Source organism: Sceloporus occidentalis, unplaced genomic scaffold, assembly GCF_023333645.1.
Source record: "Sceloporus occidentalis isolate IW3139 unplaced genomic scaffold, rSceOcc1.0.p SCAF_3, whole genome shotgun sequence".
Taxonomy (NCBI): Eukaryota; Metazoa; Chordata; class Lepidosauria; order Squamata; family Phrynosomatidae; genus Sceloporus; species Sceloporus occidentalis.
The window spans coordinates 117,783,337-117,802,259 of record NW_028316983.1 but is presented as its reverse complement, the minus strand read 5'-3'; the positions used below and the strand labels follow the sequence as shown (position 1 = coordinate 117,802,259).

Here is an 18,923-nt window from a genome sequence, read left to right as displayed (position 1 = left end):
GAGTTCAGGTGTGTAACCATGTCATGTGTCTCCTGTGCAATCCAGACACATGTTTCATCATCCATGGCTACGTGCACTTGGACACTGAAGTGTCCTTGAGCCAATGAGCTTCAGCTGTGCTGATCAGCCTTGCCACTCTGCTGAATGCTCATGGCCAAACACACACACATCAAGCATTTCCCTGTGTGCTGTGTTTTAACCCTTCAAATCCCTGACAAAAACAACAGGACCAAGAGTGGGGATGCTCTATGACCAGCTAGTGGAAACAATACACTGAAGAACAATATAAAAGAGATGAAAGGATGGCAGATTCATTCAAGGAAGGACCATTTGAAGATGAACTCACAATTTTAGAAAAAGAAGTAGAAGCTGCATTGAAAGCACTTGGGAGAAATAAATCATCAGTAACAGATGGCAAACCAGTAGAGCTGCTTCAAGCTGTAGAAACGGAATCTACTCTAGTTCTAACTAAAATCTGTCAACTAATATGAAAAACAAAAGAATGCCCCACAGATTGGAAACAGTCAATAGACTTTCCAGTCCACAAGAAAAGGGACACCAGGAATTGCAATCAATCATTGCATTAATCTTCCAAGCATGCAAAATGATGCTCAAAATTCTGCAATAAAAGCTTTTAACCATATATCGAATGAGAATTGCCAGGTGTCTGAGTTCAGTTCAGAAAAGGAAGAGGCATGAGAGATCACCTTGCAAACACATATTGGATAATGGAGTGGACCAAAGACTTTCAGAAGAAAATCACCCTCTGCTTTGTAGGTTATAGCAATGATTGTGTAGATCACAAAAACTATGGTACACTCTTAAAGAAATGGGTGTACAACATTTGATTATCCTAGTGCATAACCTGTACAGAGGACAAGAGGCTACTGTGAGAACAGAATAAGAAACAGAATGGTTTCCAGTTGGCAAGGGATTTCAGGCAAGAGTGCATTTTGTCATCCTATCTGTTTAACTTGTATGCTGAATGTATCATACCTAAAGGTGGTTTAGACGTGGAGGAAAGAGGTGTGAAAATTGGAGGAATGAACTTCAGCAATTTAAGATATGCAGATGACACCATACTACTAGCAGAAAATAGCAAAGACTTGGAATGATTACTGAAGAAAGTCAAGGAACAAAGTGCAAGGGCAGGTATTATTTTCCTTACCTTGGCTCAGTTATTAATCACAATGCAGTTAATCCAGCAAAAAAAATCAGAAGATTAGGACTTGAAAGGGTAACTATGAAGGAACTAGACAAGATCCTGAAGTGTCAAGATATATAATTGAATACTAAAGTTAGGATTGTTCATGCCATCATATTTCACATTTCTATGTATGGTTGTGAAACCTGGATAGTGAAGAAAGCTGATAGGAAGAAGCCAACTCATTTGAGATATGGTGCTGGAGGAGAGTTCTGTGCATACCCAGGACTGCTAAAAAGACAAACAAATGGGTCCTAGAACAAATCAAGCCAGAACTCACCCTAGAGGCTGAGATAACTAAACTGAGAGTCTTGTACTATGGACGTATCATGAGAAGACAAGACTCATTAGAAAAGACAATAATGCTTGATAAGATAGAAGACAGTAGGAAGAGGAAAACCAAATTCCAGATGAGTAGACTCAATCAAGGAAGCCACAGCCCTAAGTGTGCAAGACCTGAGCAGGGCTGTTAATGATAGGCAAACTATCATTAACAGTTAACATCAACAACCAGGATTTTCTGACGATTTATAGATTGTACGCATTTATTGCTTCTAGAGGTTCTCCATTTGAATTTTTGACTTGAAATTTTGCACTGCTACTTGCATGACAACCAAAACAACTCCATCAAATTTTGAAATGCCTGGTACAGTATCCTGATTAGCATGACTGCCAAAGGCAGACATGCAAACATTTTCATTTTTCATTATAGTATCGATATATTCCATCCAATAATAAATGGATGAAGCTCTGTTATAAGCAAATATTTGGCAAACTGATTGTGATAGAAGGGATTAGAGTAGCTAATTTTGTTTTCAGATAACTTGAGATGTGGGTAGGGCAAAAATTTAAATGAATAAAATGAGATGAATGGGCCTCTTGGAGGTATTAATCTGATTGCTCCTTTGCAGGTAGCATCTTGGACAAAATACTGGGCAGCTCTGTGTGGAACTCAGCTTTTCTATTATGCTGCAAAGTCTTTGAAGGCAACAGAGAGAAAACATGTATGTATTATATCATATTATATTACATCTTCCATTAGCATGATCTTATCCATAGGTATAATCCAACTGAAACAGGTTTTCTGGAAATTAATGTTCAAAACGTCTTTGGAGTCCTAGTTTCCTTTTCTCCTTCTCTCTCCACCATTTGGCTACCTTGATCCTTTCCAGGATAGTGCTCTGCCATTTCTCCCTTGGCAGAAGGATGAACGTTTTCATTTCTCTTCTTTCATTGGGAGTATTGTATGTTCTAAACCTAACTATTTTGCTGCTTTTATTTTCTGAATGTTTTGCCTGTTTCCCTCCTTTTCTATCTTAGCCTTTCCTTTGAGATTTTCTGCTGTCCAGCTGTGCAGTAATAATTGTGGAATGCAATTTCTGAATCTGTAATCTTCCTACTTTAAGATCCAAATCTATACAGCTGTGTAAGTAGCATTATGAGTTCAGCTGGATTGGTCTTGCAAACAAAAAGCACATACCAAAGCACAATATAGATTGTAGCTATGACACAGAATAAAAGTAGTCTTGGTAGACCCTCCAGGATTTACTCAGCAGTGGTACATTGCATTAGCACTTTGAATCTTTCTGGGCTTTAATGCATGAACACAAAACTAGTTTATGAAAATTTAAGTTCAATCTCCAGTGAGCATATTATTTTTTCTGACTTCCAGAGGTCAATTACTTTTATTTGGAGTCACCATGACTAATTTTTTTCCAAATGGTTTCAAACTAAGGTTATCTCTACTACCAAGCATTACAGTATATGTATAAATATTTTTTGCCTTCTGTCTTCACTCATTAAGAATTAAATTTGTTACATCCATATTCATTAAATTATAATACTTTTACAAATCCAGAATGATATTTCACGTTTGGGGTGGAGAGTCTCCTTTCTTTCTATCAAAATACATATGAAACACACAGCAAGACACACATTAAGTGTTTCTGTTTAATATGTTACCATCACTGTGGCATGCATATTCTCTGTGTAAAATGTGAAACACTTTTAAATTCTGTTTCAAATTAGCAGCTAAATAGAGTGATATAATGAAATTGCTTTCCCTGAGTAGACGGCAGTGAGCAAAAACAAATATTAATTCATGTTCACACAGGCTAAGCATGTTGATATGACACTTTTATAGTAGGACTTACTCACAAAAATACATTTACATCACTAGGCTTCTCATTGCTTGATTGTCAATGTTTGATAGTTCACAACTGATCGTGTGAATTACAGACAGCCCTCCCCATAGGCGGGCTTGCCTTCCGCGGCTTAGAGCTTACGCAGAAGGCAAGCCCCAGCAGAAGTAATGGGGTGTGTACCTGCACACACTGCGAGCGCACGTCCCATTATTTTCTATGGTGCTTGAGCATACGCTCTGTTCCCCATACATGGGGAGGCGGCAATCATGTTTGGGATTGGCTGTATATACCATTTCCAGTCACTTCCAGTTGTGGGGGGAGCTGTTCCATGTCCCAAACAGTTAGAAGCAGAAGAACAGCCTTTAACACTGTAAATAAAAAAGAAAGGAAGTGGGGCAAGAAATGTTGAATCTATAGCAAGAAAGGTAATGAGGCAATAGAGTTCAGTAGAAAACCTTTAGGGCAAAGGTCATTTTCCCATTCCAAATTATTATTATTATTAACCTTTATTTATAAAGCGCTGTAAATTTACACAGCGCTGTACATACAATCTTTTTAATTGGACAGTTCCCTGCCCTCAGGCTTACGATCTAAAAAGACACAACACAAAAGGAGAAGGGAGTGGTGGAGGGGAAGGGGATGAGGTCCAGCAGTTCTTCTCTACCTCCAAGGCCTGGATCAGGGGAGATGGACTGGAGGGAGGGCTTGGCTTCTTAATGGATGGTTAATCTTCTTCCAGGGAGGCCTGTTGGAGCTAGCCTGCCTCACTAGTAGGGTAATACATATAAAATACGTAGCAATACAGGAAATGATTCAATAAAACAGGCAACAAAAGAACATCAAATAGCAAGTGACGGTTATGCAATGGTTGGGAACGCTTCTCTGAACAGGATGGTCTTCAGCTCCGTTTTGAAGCTGGTTAAAGAGGTGATGGCTCTTGCTCGTGGGGGAAGAAGGTTCCAGAAGTGAGGGGCAGCAAGTAAAAAGGGGCAAATCCGAGATGGGGCAGAGGAAATCCTGGGCTAGGACAGCAGACCTTGCCTACCAGAACGGAGGGCCCTAGTGGGAAGGTGAGGAGAAATAAGGTCTGATAAGTAAGGAGGGTCTAGCCCATGGAGGACTTTAAATGTTGACAGCAGGAGCTTATACTGAATGCGGAAAGGGAGTGGGAGCCAGTGAAGGGATGCCAACACAGGAGAGATGTGGTCAAAGCGGTGGGCGGATGTGATAATGCGTGCAGCTGAATGCTGCACAGAAATTAAAGGACAGAGGTGAGAAAGAGGAAGCCCAGCCAGGAGGACGTTACAGTAATCAAGTTGTGAGATCACTAGGGCATGGAACAGGATCTTGGCAGTGGAGGCAGAGAGATATGGTCGGATTTTGGCAATATTGTATAAAAAGAATCTACAAGTCTTAGCTGTGGTCTGGATCTGAGGGATACACGACAGAAAGGAATCAAAGATAAAACCAAGACTGCGGGCTTGCTGGACTGGTTAAATAGAAATGTTGTCCACAGAAACAGAAAAGGAGTGTTGAAGGGTGGACTTAGGAGGAAAGACAAGAAGCTCCGTCTTGGACATGTTGAGCTTCAGATGCCAATGGCGCATCCACTGCGAGACAGCCATGAGACAAGACAAAACTTGCTGTTAAAGCCTTGGAGAAAGGTCAAGGGTGGAAAAGTACAACTGGGTGTCATCGGCATACAGATGGTAGGAAAAACCAAAAGAGCTAATGAGTTTACCTAAGGACAGTGTGTAGAGAGAAAACAGAAGGGGACCCAGAACAGAGCCCTGGGGAATTCTAACAGATAATGGAACAGGAGACGAAGTCTGACCGCCTGCAACCACTGCAAAAGATCTGCCAGACAAATAAGATCTAAACCAGTCAAGAACAGAGTCTGAGAGCCCAAGGTCCGAGAGTATATCAACTAGAAGACAGTGATCAACGGTGTCAAAGGCTGCAGACAAATCAAGAAGGATGAGAACAGAGTAAAGGCCATTAGCCTTGGCCTGTAAAAGGTCATTCAAGATCTTAGTGAGAGCTGTCTCTGTAGAATGCCTTGGGCGGAAACCAGACTGAAAGGGATCGAGGATGGAGTTGGCTTCAAGAAACTCAAGACAGCGAGAATTAACGAGCCGTTCCAAAACTTTAGAAAGAAAGGGAAGAAGAGAAATCGGACGATAGCTAGGCAGAGAGGAGGGGTCGAGAGAAGGTTTTTTCAGAATTGGGGAAATGAGAGCATGTTTGAAGTCCGACAGGAAGGAGCCTGTAGAGAGAGAGGGATTGAAGATATGGAGAAGCGAGGGCAGAAAAGAGGGAGCTATAGAAATTAGAAGACGAGTAGGAATTGGATCAAGAGGACAGGTTGCAGGTTTGCAAGAGTTCAGAAGTGTAGAGAGTTCATCCAGAGAAGCAGGAGGAAACACAGAAAATTTATTAGGCAAGGGCAATAGAAGATTATGAGCCGAAGAAGAATTGGGAGGGACCATCTCAGAGCGAATGGTGGTAATCTTTGAGATTAAATAATTAGCAAAGTCATTAGGAGAGAATGATGAAGAGACAGGAGGAGAGGAAGGTTTCAGCAAAGTGTTGAAGGTGGAAAACAAACGCTGCGGGTGCCTCACATTGGCGGAGATCAATGATTTGTAATAATTCTGTTTTGCACATGAGAAAGAAGGCACATGAGAAAGAAGAAAGAATAAATTTGTAATGGATAAAATCAGCCCACTGTTTGGACTTTTTCCAAAGACGTTCAGACACTTTAGAGCAGGACCGGAGAAACTTGATGATGGGGGTAAGCCAGGGCTGAGGCCTAGTCTTAGAGGAAGAAGTGCGTACAGAGACAGGGGCAAAGCAGTCAAGAGTCGAGGAAAGAGTGGAGTTAAATAAAGACATTGCTGAGTCAGCAGAATCCCCAAGATTTAGGGAAGAGAGAGATGATTCCAGGGTCTGACCAAGATCTTCGGTTGTGTTCTTCAGTCTATTAACTCTAACCGAGTTAACAGACCGAAGATCACAAAAATAGCGTTGAACAGTGTGACGAGGAGGTGGAGTATAAGTGAGAGTAAAGGAGATTAAGTGATGATCAGATAGTGGAAAGTCAAGTGCCAGGTAGTCAGAAATGACGCAGTTAGCAGCAAGAACTAGGTCAAGACAGTGACCAAGAGAATGAGTTGAAAAGTTGGAATGTGGTTGGACGCCAAAGGAAGTTGGAGAGAGTTAAAGCGAGACGTTGTCGGTTTATTGGAATCATCAACGTGGATATCATCAGAGGACTGCCTGAAAGTACAGCATGAAGAATAAAGATAATGGACACAAATATTTGATATTTACCCTGAACTGCAGGGAAACTCCCAGGACCGAAAAATATCCTACACCCTCCAATATATTGTAAATGTTACAGCTAATAATGGAAGTCTAAATAAAAATATCAAGACAGAAGGAATGTCATAGGTATGTCATGGGGGTGGGGGAGTGACCAGTAACTACAGCTATAACTCCCACTAAATCCTGAGCACTTTGGCCAGTCTGGAGGAGTCATCCAGATGTACAGGAAAAGAGGTTCCACCTCAACATTAAGAGGAAGTTCCTGACAGTAAGAGCTGTTTGATAGTGGATAACGCACCCTTGGAGAGTGGTGGAGTCTCTTTCTTTGGAGGTCTTTAAGCAGGCTGAATAGCCATCTGTCAGGAGTACTTTAATGGTGTCTTCCTGCATGGCAGAATGGGGTTGGATTGGATGACTCTTGGGGTCTCTTCCAACTCTATTCTTCTCTGTAAATAGAACTTCTATAATTGGGACTAAAATTGAAGTTAGGCTGCAGTCACTATGATAGTGTCCTGGACTGCGGCCAGCACACTCACAAACCAACACTGATAGTGATGGCTCAGCAAGAAAGGAGCTGGGAAACAGTCTACAGACCTTTCTATTAGTCCAAGAGAAGCAAGCCACAAACAAAGCCAAGGTCAGGACACCAGAGTTCACAGAAGTCAGTTCAGTCCAAGGTCAGGGCAGCCAGAAGATAGCAATAGTCCTGTTCGTTCCAAAGTCGTAGGTTCAAGACAAACAGGGGTTCAGGGAACAAGTGCTGACAGCAATCACAAAGAAGGATTCTGCAATAATTGCTGGCAAAAGGTCGGTGTTCCCCAGCTGCTTAAATGAGAGAGGCCCTCCCTTGTGCCAGCTGTGGCTTATCAGAAGTAATTTAAACAGGTTAAAACATATGAATCAAGGTAGCAAGGTAAAATAACTTAAAATGGCTACAACAATTTAAAACCGTGTACAGTGCGCCCGCGTTATACGCAGATTCCAGCATCCACTGGAAGCCACAATGGAAGTGAGGGAGGCACACGCCAAAAGGAAACAATGGTGTGCGTTTCCGCGGCGTGTGCCCTGCATGCCACCGGCATGCCTCCATAGGCACTTGAATGGGGCTTGAGCATCCACGTTTTTCCCTTTACATGGGGGGGATATGGAACGGATCCCCTGTATAAGGGAAGGGTGGACTGTACGTGTACATTAAAAAGTAAATTAAACTTTTAACCAAACAGCTTTTTAAAGAGCTATGGAATCATATATTTTTGGGATCTGATTAATCACATTGAGCACAGCATTTTGCAAAACAGGTCCAACCACTAAAAAATAAATTAAAAAAATAATGTAGACCTTGTGGATCCCTACTTAACTTCATGAGTACGGTTGTCTAAAGTAATGGCTGAAAGGATAACTGGAGGACCATGTGAAGAAATGCAGTTCTGAAGGTTGTGGGTCCCAAGCTTTAAGGGTATAAGGGTTCACATAATTACTTTGAACGAAATCTAGAATCAAAGTGCAACAAGTGCATACTTTGATAAAAAGACCCAACTTCTCTTGAGGTCTTGAAATTACTGCACAGAATCTCAGTAGATTCTTCTGCATCGGAGAGCTGTGGTGCAGCAGGAAGAGGGACAACAAGGTAGCCAAAATCCTCTAGACCACATTTTCAGTGAGCACAGGGAGTCTAGTAGAAATGGAAAGTTGTACCTCTGCACTAGCAAGAGAGTCACATGATACTCAGGGCACCCTTGCGAATGGAATAATTGAAAAATCAATGACAAATAGTCCCTACCCTCAATTTCTTTGCATTGTAACAGCATAATGGGGGGAAATCTACTTTTTTTCAGGGGGAGTAATATTTAATACATTTCCTGCTGATATCTATTACATTCTTTTAATTCTGTGTTGTTGGGGTTTTCTTGGTTTTGTTATCCTTCCCAGTTCAAGTCTACACCAAGTAAGAATGTGTCGGTGGTGGGGTGGATGGTCATGATGGCTGATGATCCAGAGCATCCAGATCTCTTCCTGCTCACAGATTCTGAGAAAGGTCAGTGGCATCAGTAGTCTTGTTGTAGGGGAGGGCTGTTAATTCTGGAAGTAATAGAATCTGAGGACAACATTGACACTATTAAAATATTTTTTTTAAATCAACTATCTGGATATTTAGAAATGTTTTGACATTATTTACAAAAGGTATACCTGATATTTTAGTCCAAAGAGACTCCAGTGTACTTTAGATTAGGCATACAAATGGTAGAAGCATACAATAAAATATTTAAATCAGAAATAGTCATATGAAACAAATTTTAAAAAGAGCTGTTCCCAAATACTTGCATGACTTTTCCAGTCTTTTCCAGCGCCTGCTGGAGCTGCTATTTTTCAAATTACATTTCGAAATGTTTTATTTGAAGCATTTCTTCAAGATAGCACTGCAGGTGAAAAGAATTTCAGCCGTAACTGTTAAGACCATTAATGGATATTTGTTCATATATCAAAAAGCCTCTAGAACATTTCATGGAATTGCCTTCTTTAAAAACAATCTGTTTCCAATTTCCCACACTATTGGAAAGAAGCAAGGGGAATACAGACTGCAAGCAGTTTTGAAAGTAAAGTTTCTTCACCCACCATGTTAGTGATTTTGGCATTACCTTCCCTACTTTTAGTGACAGGTCTTCACATCCATAATCTCAGAACATAGAATGTGGTGCATTCAGCTGGTCTAGAATATTTTATCAGTTTAAGAATTGCTAGCTACTGTATATGCCAGGATGCTGCTTCTCAGAATGGTCTTGCCTGCTCAGAAGAGAGCTCTCCTCTTTGTGAATGAATCATTTACAATTGTTTATAAAGGTCACAGAGCAACATACCAGCATGGACAACCTCAGTGGGTCAAGGGCCATTTTCTTTCTGCAGGTTGCATGCACACACATGCACACACTCCACTGCCTTAGTACCACCAAAATTTGGCAGCACACATAGGGCCTAAAATAGCTTTGGGCTGTATGTAGAATGTAAGCAGTGTCTTCTTAAACAACCTGTGTCTGTTAAAAATGTCCATAAGGGAGCTGTATGCTGTAATACATCCAAATTATAACTTCTTCATGGCAAGCTTAGAGCTTGTCTTCATTGTGTTTCAACTGCATTTATGATTCTATTCATGTATAAAATTTGTGGAAAATTTAGGAAACTCATACAAATTTCAAGCTGGTAACAGAATGAATGCAATGCTGTGGTTCAAGCATCTGAGCGCTGCCTGCCAAAGCAACAGACAACAGGTAAGAGAACATGAACAGTAAGTTATTTGGCAACTAGAAATGAGAACCAAGTATTAAGCAAGGCCTCCCAGTAGTGAGCAGGTGTACATTGACTAACCAGTTGTTCCATTCACATTCCTAGGATATGATATAATGCTTATTCTTTTCAAATGTGTAAATTTATAACTTAGAATAATCACTATGGGTTAGTATATGCAAAAAAATGTGTCCTTTGTATGGGTCCATAATGTACATTTTCAGTGCATGAGGTATCAAAATAACATGGAGGATTTCACACCATTTTCACATATAAGCCATGAAATTACCAGCTACCATTATGTGCATTAGGGGAGATTTTAAAAACCCAGATCTGGTCTTGTGGAACATAAGAATTTCACCATCAAATTACAGTGCGCCCACATTATACGTGTGTGTGCCTTACTTCTAATGGGACTTGAGTGTACACATTTTTTCCTTACACGGGGGGTCCGGAACAGATCCCCTGAGTAAGAAAAGGGCCGACTATAGTACTTTCCAAGAAGAACCATAGTTTTAATTGTAAATGTATTGATATTTTATCTGTCAAATATTGCATAATTGTTACATGACACAATTTAGCTAATTTTTTTAGATAATTACCCCTGTGAAACTAACTTTTCCTCCCCCTCATTTCCCTCTCCCCTGATATCTATATTCTGATCTTTGTACTGAATATAGTTTTGTACATTTCTAGGAATTGCCTTCAGATCTAGCTATACTTTTCTATATTTTATTCCCTCAAATGTACTCCACTCATATGATAACAAAGATAACCTACTTATCATGCAGAGACTGCTCCCACCCCAGTTCCCAGATAGCTTCCCCCAACAATTTTACATGGTTGTTAAATTGCTGTGAAGAGAAATAGATGCCCAGTGCTACTTTCTTGAAATGCTAATCCAAATAGGGGTGGAACCACTGTAAAATAGTGCATCCAACTCTGACAGTCAATTCAGGAAGTCATGTTCAGTAATACCAAAAGCTGCTAAGAGGTCAAGAGAACCAACAGGGTCATGCTGCTTTGCTTCTGTCTCTTTCTTCCTTCCTCCTTTTCTCAGGGGTTATTCCACAAGGTGACTAAGGTAGTTTCTGTGTTAAAACCAGGCCTCAGGCTAGATGGAAACAGATTTAGAAACTCAGCTTTATCCAAGCATGATTACAGTTGATCAGCAACCAGCTCATTTACTCACTTTGCCCAAGATGGGAGATATTAATATGGAACTTGGTTTTCAACTATGTGGTTCTTGGAAGCCTCAGCTCCATGTGTTTCACACTTTTCTTCTTTTGCACACCAAATAAAGGAGATCAGAGCCATCTGCTTCTGTCTTTAAAGTATTCTGGTAATTGATTTGTTTAAACTGTGGTTGGCTATAACCAAAATGGATTCTAGAACTTGGTAGTTCTAAAACCATCCTTCAGACTTGCCACAGTTTCCCAAGTTTGAATCTGACAGCCTTCATGCTCAGGGCTTCTCATGGTTTGTTCGCCATAGCAGTAAAACCACATTAAACTCAGGCCACATAGGCCGAATATCTAATTTATCCTACAAAACCATTGCATGTGTGTTTAGGTTCCTGCCAACTTGATGACGTTTGAGTGACAAGCTTCTTCAGTACCTGAACCAAGAGGATTTGTCTGAGGAGTCTGCGGAGGAAGGTCCTGGTGAAAGCATACCAGCTATACTTCTGGGCCAGAACAAAGATACTAAACAGAGTTTCAAACCTCAGAAATAGAGAAAAAATAAGAACAAAAAAAGCACTAAGAATTCAGGGGCTGGAAATGTAACATGAACTGCCATGGACTGCTACTTAATATTTTCTGAACTGACCTGTGGAAACCACTGCCTTAAAGAATGCAAGGAAAACCAACATGAAACACCAAATAGTATGTGTGTGAATTCGCTGGCGGTGCTGTGGGGGTTAGGTTAAATAGATTGTAGTTAGTTTGCATTTGTGTTAGCTTTTAATTTAAAATCCCGGCTTTCTTCGCAGTTTTTCTTGTTGTAGAGAAGGGATTGTGTGAAGGGCAGGTTTGCAAGGATGTAGCATGTGTGTTCTTGAAGAATGTGCAGATGGTACCTGCATCCCTCAATCTGTTTCAACTTTTGTTGGCCTCAGATAATCGGGAGCGCAACTTAGTATGTTTAGGCTTAGAATGTAAGACCTGTAATATATGCAAGTTTCTTATCTTTTCACAAAGCACTGAATTTGCAGAACTTGATTTTGTTTCCTGCAAGTGGCACAACAGCTGAATACTTAAACATCACACTCTCCTTTTCTTGTCTGACAAAAACAATCAACATGATTTTGTAAAGCCAGCTTTGGGAAGTGTCTGTGGATCAGAACTGAGCTTTTCTTCCTCAATTAAAACAGGCCACACTCTTAATTCCACAATAAGATCTTTCCCCCATTGACGCTCTTCCATGAGTTATTTAGCCCTTCATTTGGGGAGGGAGGATTGCCACTAATGACACTGATATTACTTCTGTCTTCTTACAAATTGAGAAGTATTTGTTATGTGAAATTAGGAATTTGATTTACATTTATATATAACGAATCCAAAATCCAGATGGTTGTAAAATGAGCATTTGCTGTTGGTTTAGCAATCTCAAAGTACAAATCCCAGATAATCAGGAAAAGAGTAGTAACATGACACAAGAAAAAGCATAAATGGGATAAAAATAGAATAGGCTGGATTAATCTTTGTATGAAAATACTTGCATTACATTTGCTTTCTTTTCTAAGTCTTTTTGACCATATTCATGAAGAATATCTGGTGCACAGAAGAGTTTTCTTTTGTCATGTTTTTCTATGTGTGCTTACCTGGAAATGCATTGGAATATGCTTTGAAAATTTCATGGTAAGGCCTTCAGAAGGTGACCTTACCATGAAATGTAAACAAGGCAAGTGTAGGTAAGTTGCCTAATGCAACCCAATCCAGTATATAAAGGAAGAATCTTATACAGGCTATTTATATTTACACTCTATACTAATTAACTTTATTCAGAGACGTGTAATTTAAAAAAAATCTGATCCAGAATAGAATTTTAGTCCACATTTTCTCAACAATGTTTTTCCTCCTGGTGAGACAGAGAAGAGACTGGCAGATGTGCAGAGGATACAGTAAATCTGGCATAAAAGGTGTCCTCAAATTGCAGTGAAATATTATTTTAAACTAACAAAATGTTTAAAATCCAATCCTTTTTTCCTATGAGAAAAGTTTTTTTTTAATAGATTTAATTTGTCCTATTCTGTATTATTGGAGGAATGAATGCTTAATTCTGATCTTGCAGAAACTAGCTTCAGAATTTTCAAAAAGGGAAACTTGCTTGTTCTGAGTCACTTTTAGTATGCTTCTTCCACAATAACACATAGGGTGTTTCATGGAAACTTCTTCATAGCCATCAGTATTACTGTACAAAGTTTGCACAACTTACTTTCCAGTTTTTAAAATTATTGTGTGTTTCTTTTCAAAGTAAGTTTTTTAAAGAAAAAACACTATACGTGTGTATGCTTTTTCCTCCTTTTTTTAGTTTTGTGGTAGTTAACCCTGTGGCATTTTGGGTTTTTTTATGCGTTAAAAAAAAGAGAAAAAACACTAGTGTAGATACAGGTTTGTAAAATTTGTTTGTAATGTTTTTATTTGTCGAAAGATGCAACTGGGAGCCAAATGGTGCTGATCTTGCTAAAAATAGTTCACATGACATTTTTTCACATGGAAACTGCTTTAGGTTTTGACAAGTGGTACTGTGGAACTTGATGAATTTACTAATTTGCTGTCCAGGTCATTGTATACCACATCCTCCTTCATTCATTTCAACTTTATTCTATGACATAATTCACTTCTGTCTACACAGTCTTTCATAGTAGTCACAAAATTAGTTCATCATATCAAAATCTCACTTTAAAGGAAAAAATTCAGTAAAGATAACATGAAATGAAAATCAGATTAATGGTTGATTTATTTTTCCCATACAGACTTTTTATATGTCCTTAGGATAAGTTTCAAAGGCAGACTGCGCACGTTATTGTGACTGCCTTCAACAGTGTTTTTTATTAAGAGACAAATGTAATGTATTCACAGGAGCCTATTAGTTAAAAATGAAAAACATAATCTTGTTTGTTGGATTAACAGAGGGTTGCAACAATTTCAGAGTTTTTGGCTAATTTACTTCTGTTCATTTTATGTTTTATCCCACATTAATTTAGGTTAATTTAGGGATGAAGCAGGTGGCTGTTAAAGAGCAGCCTCTGGCTGAGATCGGGTTGACCATATGGCCCACTTGCAAAGCAGGCCACCACCACCATTCCAAGCCACACTGGCCAGGAGTCGATCCAAATCAACTCCTTTTTGAGCCAGCTTTTATCCCCCTAGAGCAGCCTTGTCACAGCTTCTGGATGCTTTGGGGGGCATGCATCATTTAAACATCACACCCCCAAAGCGGCCAGAAGCCACTTTCCTTGGCCCATGCATTTCAGACCTTAGGCCACCACACCAGTATCAGATATTCCCCCTTTCATATGTGTCTGTCATGGGTCATTTTTCAAGGCTAAGATCCTTAAATTATTTTACATACCCGAAATATCCCTTCCCAAGATTTTGAGATTTAAAAATAGGCATAGTTTTTAAGATCTTCATACATCTTTTGAAGGAACATTAGCTTGTTTATTTTGATAGAATTACTTCAAAACAAGTGTCACATTTTAAAACTGCTAGACCTGTCTGCTTTTGAACAAAGTTTGGTGATTACTGGCACTAGTATCTTTTCGAATTCTTGAGCTAGCTGGGTGAGTTTTTAACACAAACAGGAATTCTGACTCAAATTTATTTGGCACTGAAGAACTGAGAATATAGGGGGTTCTAATTTTTATTATATCTTAAAACACTGGTGGCTCACTATATAGATATATTTGTTTAATGGTATATTATGATTGCGCCTAAGCCTGGTCAAGCAGTGTTTAATATGAATGCTAGTTTTAATGCAGTGATCTGCACAGTTGGAGTGCACAATCTGAGTCATGTGCTTGAATTCTGTGAATACAAAGCCAAATAGAACATGGGAACACTGCTTGTGCTACTGTGGTTCAGTGTGCATTTTGAGCCAGAATATATTTTCAGTCAACCCATAAATAAGATGATTTAAAACATCCTATGATTATCATAATGCTTAATTTCAAAAACAAACTTTAAAAGAAATCCTACACAAGTAGAAAAATATAGAATACCTTTCTCTTGTACCAATTTTTCCTTTAACATATTCCCTTCCTACCTTTCCACCATATGTACCTTGATTGGTGAACCTCTGTTAGATGGCTCAGATTAGGGTTGATTTCACAAAATCCATATATTCATTTTCCATACAACAAATTGTTAGAAACATTTGTTTTGCTCAATGATATGCAACTTTTATCCTCAATCATTTGTCGTTACCATGTTGATTTTTGATTAGCCAGTGGGATGTAAGATTAGTAATACCATCAGGCTGATTTCATGTCATCTCTCAGCCAAGCAGTAGATCAAGTGATGGAACAGCAACTAAAAACACTTGACAAATAATTTTTTCTGATCTAAGCATAGAGGGGAAAATCAACACTGCAAAAATGTTTTTATTTGAGCATATTTTCCAAAGTAGAGATTATTATAACCCCAAAAGAAGTTTATATATTTTTCTAGGTAGAGAGCATAACACCAAAAAGATATTACACACATTTCTTGTGTAAAATATACTTAAAACATAAATTCTTATTTGTGAACGTTGTTGCTAGAGGCACATCACTACCAGATACAAAGAACAACATAAAAGAATGCTTATGATTAAGTGCAACTCATAGTTTTCTTCCAAATTTTGAAGCACATTCCTGTATGAGTGTATAAATCCCTCATACACCAATCTTTTTCCAAATAAGCTTAGTCACGAGATTATCTTCCTACGGCTCTTCCAGTTGCATCTTTTCCCTCATCTTTTTGTACATTTCCCTTTTTCATTCCTAAACATAATTAATCCTGATTTTCTTTCCCCAGTGTGCTATGAAAGCTTGAAGATACTAAGACTGGCACTAAATAACCAGCTTTATTTTCCCCTGAAAAATCAGACTTTCCAGAGCTTGTGTACTCCAGGTTCCTCCTTTGTCCCATTAAAAATGGCTTGTGTCTAAGATTGAAAGCTGCTGTTAAAAATATAAGCAAACATGATAAATCCCTTCAAAGGTGAATACCATTGCCTGCCCATCATAAGCTGATGGGCATGTTATGCCGGTATAAGATTTTTGTCAGTGCCTTAAATACCTGTCTGAAGACCGGGGTGGGTGGGGGCAATTCACTAAGTACTATTACTATGCATTCCCCCATTCATGCAAAATAAGTTTTCACAGGAGCCACACACAATCCCCAGTTAAATGTATGGAATTTGTACAGCCAACAGAGTAGCTCAATCCTCATCTCCCTTTTGTTCTGAAATTCACAATTACTTTTTTTTAATTGATCTAAAGATCTTCGTGTTTAATTGGGGGAAATTTCAATTCATTCCACTCTTTAGTTTTTTTAAAGCCCATATTTATAGTAGATTTATAGTCTGGATAGTGCTATGCCTCGCAATTGTGTTTCGAATGTCACATGGGAGCTGAGTTTTCACCCAGTGAATGTCTGTAGTGAATGTCTGAGGAAGTCCTCTAGTTCATTTAAAATAGTCACCAAAATAATTTCTGGTTATATATTTTTCCTTGACAATCTGAGATTTTAGGGTAGTAAAAGACAGTTTCTGTAAAATTAATTGGTTCATAAAGGTAGATACTAAACTGTCTTGTTATGAATCTCGAAGTTTCAAATGCCAGTTATCATACTAATGACCTAATGTTTTAAAAAGAAGCAAGTCGGGTCTGAAACCTGAGGTCTAATAGCTACAGGTAAAAAAGCCTTCCGTATTTCACTATTTGCATAATTTAGTTTTCTGTAGAGGGTAATTGCCAAATTACATTCATGAGGAAATCAGCACTATATTCTTTCTGTTTGGAATATCCTTACTCATTTCTACAGAAGGTATTTCCTTTTAGAAACTGTTTTTTCACTATGGAAATCTGTTCAGAAAAAAGATCCTTCCTAAAACATTTCAAGTAGCTTATTAATTTTTCTTTAAACTTAGATTCTGGCAAGCAAAATTAAAGTAGAATAAAAATCAACATTCCTAAATAACAGCCTCCAGACCATTTAGTCACATTTCTTCATTCCTAGGGGATTGTTAAGTAGGATATATCTTTAAAAATAAAGAATAATTCCGTTGCAACTATGATAAAGCACATAAACTGTTCATAGCTACAGATTGTGAAAGGGGTAATACCTCATCTAGAGATAGGTATTACAAAGATGGGCTTTCTTCAGCAAAGAGTTTGGTCTAGGCATTGTTGAGTAACCTAGAAGCAAAGAATTTATCTAAGGCTCTGCAGTGAAGAAATCAAATTACAAATGAATCTTTTTTCTCCCTCTAGAGTTACTCATAAGCCTGCTACTAGTTGATCAATGGAAGATGAAGAGAGCGTTTAGTGTGCTCTTGTCTTTTTTACCCCTTACTGGTAAAGAAGAAATTCATACAGCCATTCAAATAATATTTCAATTTATGTGCACACAAAGTCTACATTATGTTAAACACAAGCTATTTTTAATGTATTTCCTTCTCCATTGACCTGAAGCACCATTTTGATGAGGGTTGAATGCACTATGACCTCTATGAGTGATGTGCAGTTTGGCTGTTCCTTGTCCTTTTTGCCTTCTGATTTTTAATACTTTACTCTGTGTGTGTGTGTGTGTGTGTGTGTGTGTTTGAATTGTGTGTGTGCATAAGCTATTTCAACATGGCTTAAAGTACGAACTTAAAAATAGAATTTTCCTACTGAAATAAATTACTTAAAATTTGGGCTGTGTACATTGTCATTTTGCATAACCACATTTGTATTGAAGGAGGCCCCAGGTGTGGAGCCAGCTTTCTTTAAATGGGGTGACAGCTTGGACCAACTAGAATTTGGCTGTCCTAATCAGATTTTTAGCAGTGTGGAAGGCAGTGTGGAAATATATCATTGCCAATAATGGAAAAAAGAAAGTATTCTCCTTTAGCTTGCTGTATCCTGAGAGTAGGGATATTTAATGGTGTAGTTGAATAATATATAAAATTCAATTATTTCTGCTAAAGTATTACAAATACACAAATGATTGCCATACTTTAGAATCTGGAAGCACATTCTGGTAAGTATGGGCTTGTAGAAAATGCCCAGGGTTTGTTAAATTTCCAAAGAGACAATATTGAGAGCTACTGAAAATTTCTTTTTCCCTAGAAGAGGCCATGCCCTTTCAGGTTTGTCTTCCTCAAGCTATGTAGAGATTCCAGTTATCAAAGCCTGCTTCAGAATTGTCCCTAGACCATAACAGCATCTAGTACAAATATAATATCCATCCATCCATCAACCTTTATTAGGCATCTCAATAGTCAAATATAATATAATTCCTGAGAACATTCATGAAACCCTCTCTTAAGGAAGAAACAGTACTTTGGGCCATATCTTCCGAACAGTTGTTAAAGACAAGATACTGTATTATTCTACATCAGCACTGGAGCTAACATTATATACACTATGGCCTACTAATGTTAGCTTCCTAAAATGTATACCAAAGTCTGGAGGAATCCATATTTCAGCATTGTATTCATCAGACTCCTGATAAAATTGTAAGCAGTCAAACAGTACTTATCAAATTGTCCAATTATTATTATTATTATTATTATTATTATTAACAATAACAATATCTCGCCCTTTTCCCAAAACTGGGACTCAGGGCAGCTCACAGCATAAAAAAACAGTACAATTAAAAGCATACAAAAATAGTACATTAAAATAGAATTAAATTATTACAATATCAAAACAAGTTATTTGTTAACAGGATAAAATACAATTAAAAAAAATAAAAGTTAAAAATCCTTTACAA

General features: G+C 38.4%; 1 protein-coding gene across 3 annotated transcripts in view; it reads left to right on the top strand.

Annotated features, from left to right (window-relative positions):
- LOC149316624 (ras-specific guanine nucleotide-releasing factor RalGPS2) overlaps positions 1-14,574 on the top strand; it is a 150,125-nt gene extending 135,551 nt beyond the window's left edge. For all 3 annotated transcript variants that reach the window (XM_089515956.1, XM_089515955.1, XM_089515957.1), the window contains 4 exons: positions 2,116-2,208; positions 8,605-8,710; positions 9,847-9,938; positions 11,527-14,574. In XM_089515956.1, coding sequence (XP_089372082.1) covers positions 2,116-2,208; positions 8,605-8,710; positions 9,847-9,938; positions 11,527-11,556 — 321 coding nt within the window. In that variant the 3' untranslated portion in view covers positions 11,557-14,574. The remainder of the gene's footprint in view (positions 1-2,115; positions 2,209-8,604; positions 8,711-9,846; positions 9,939-11,526) is intronic.
- Positions 14,575-18,923: the final 4,349 nt, after the last annotated feature.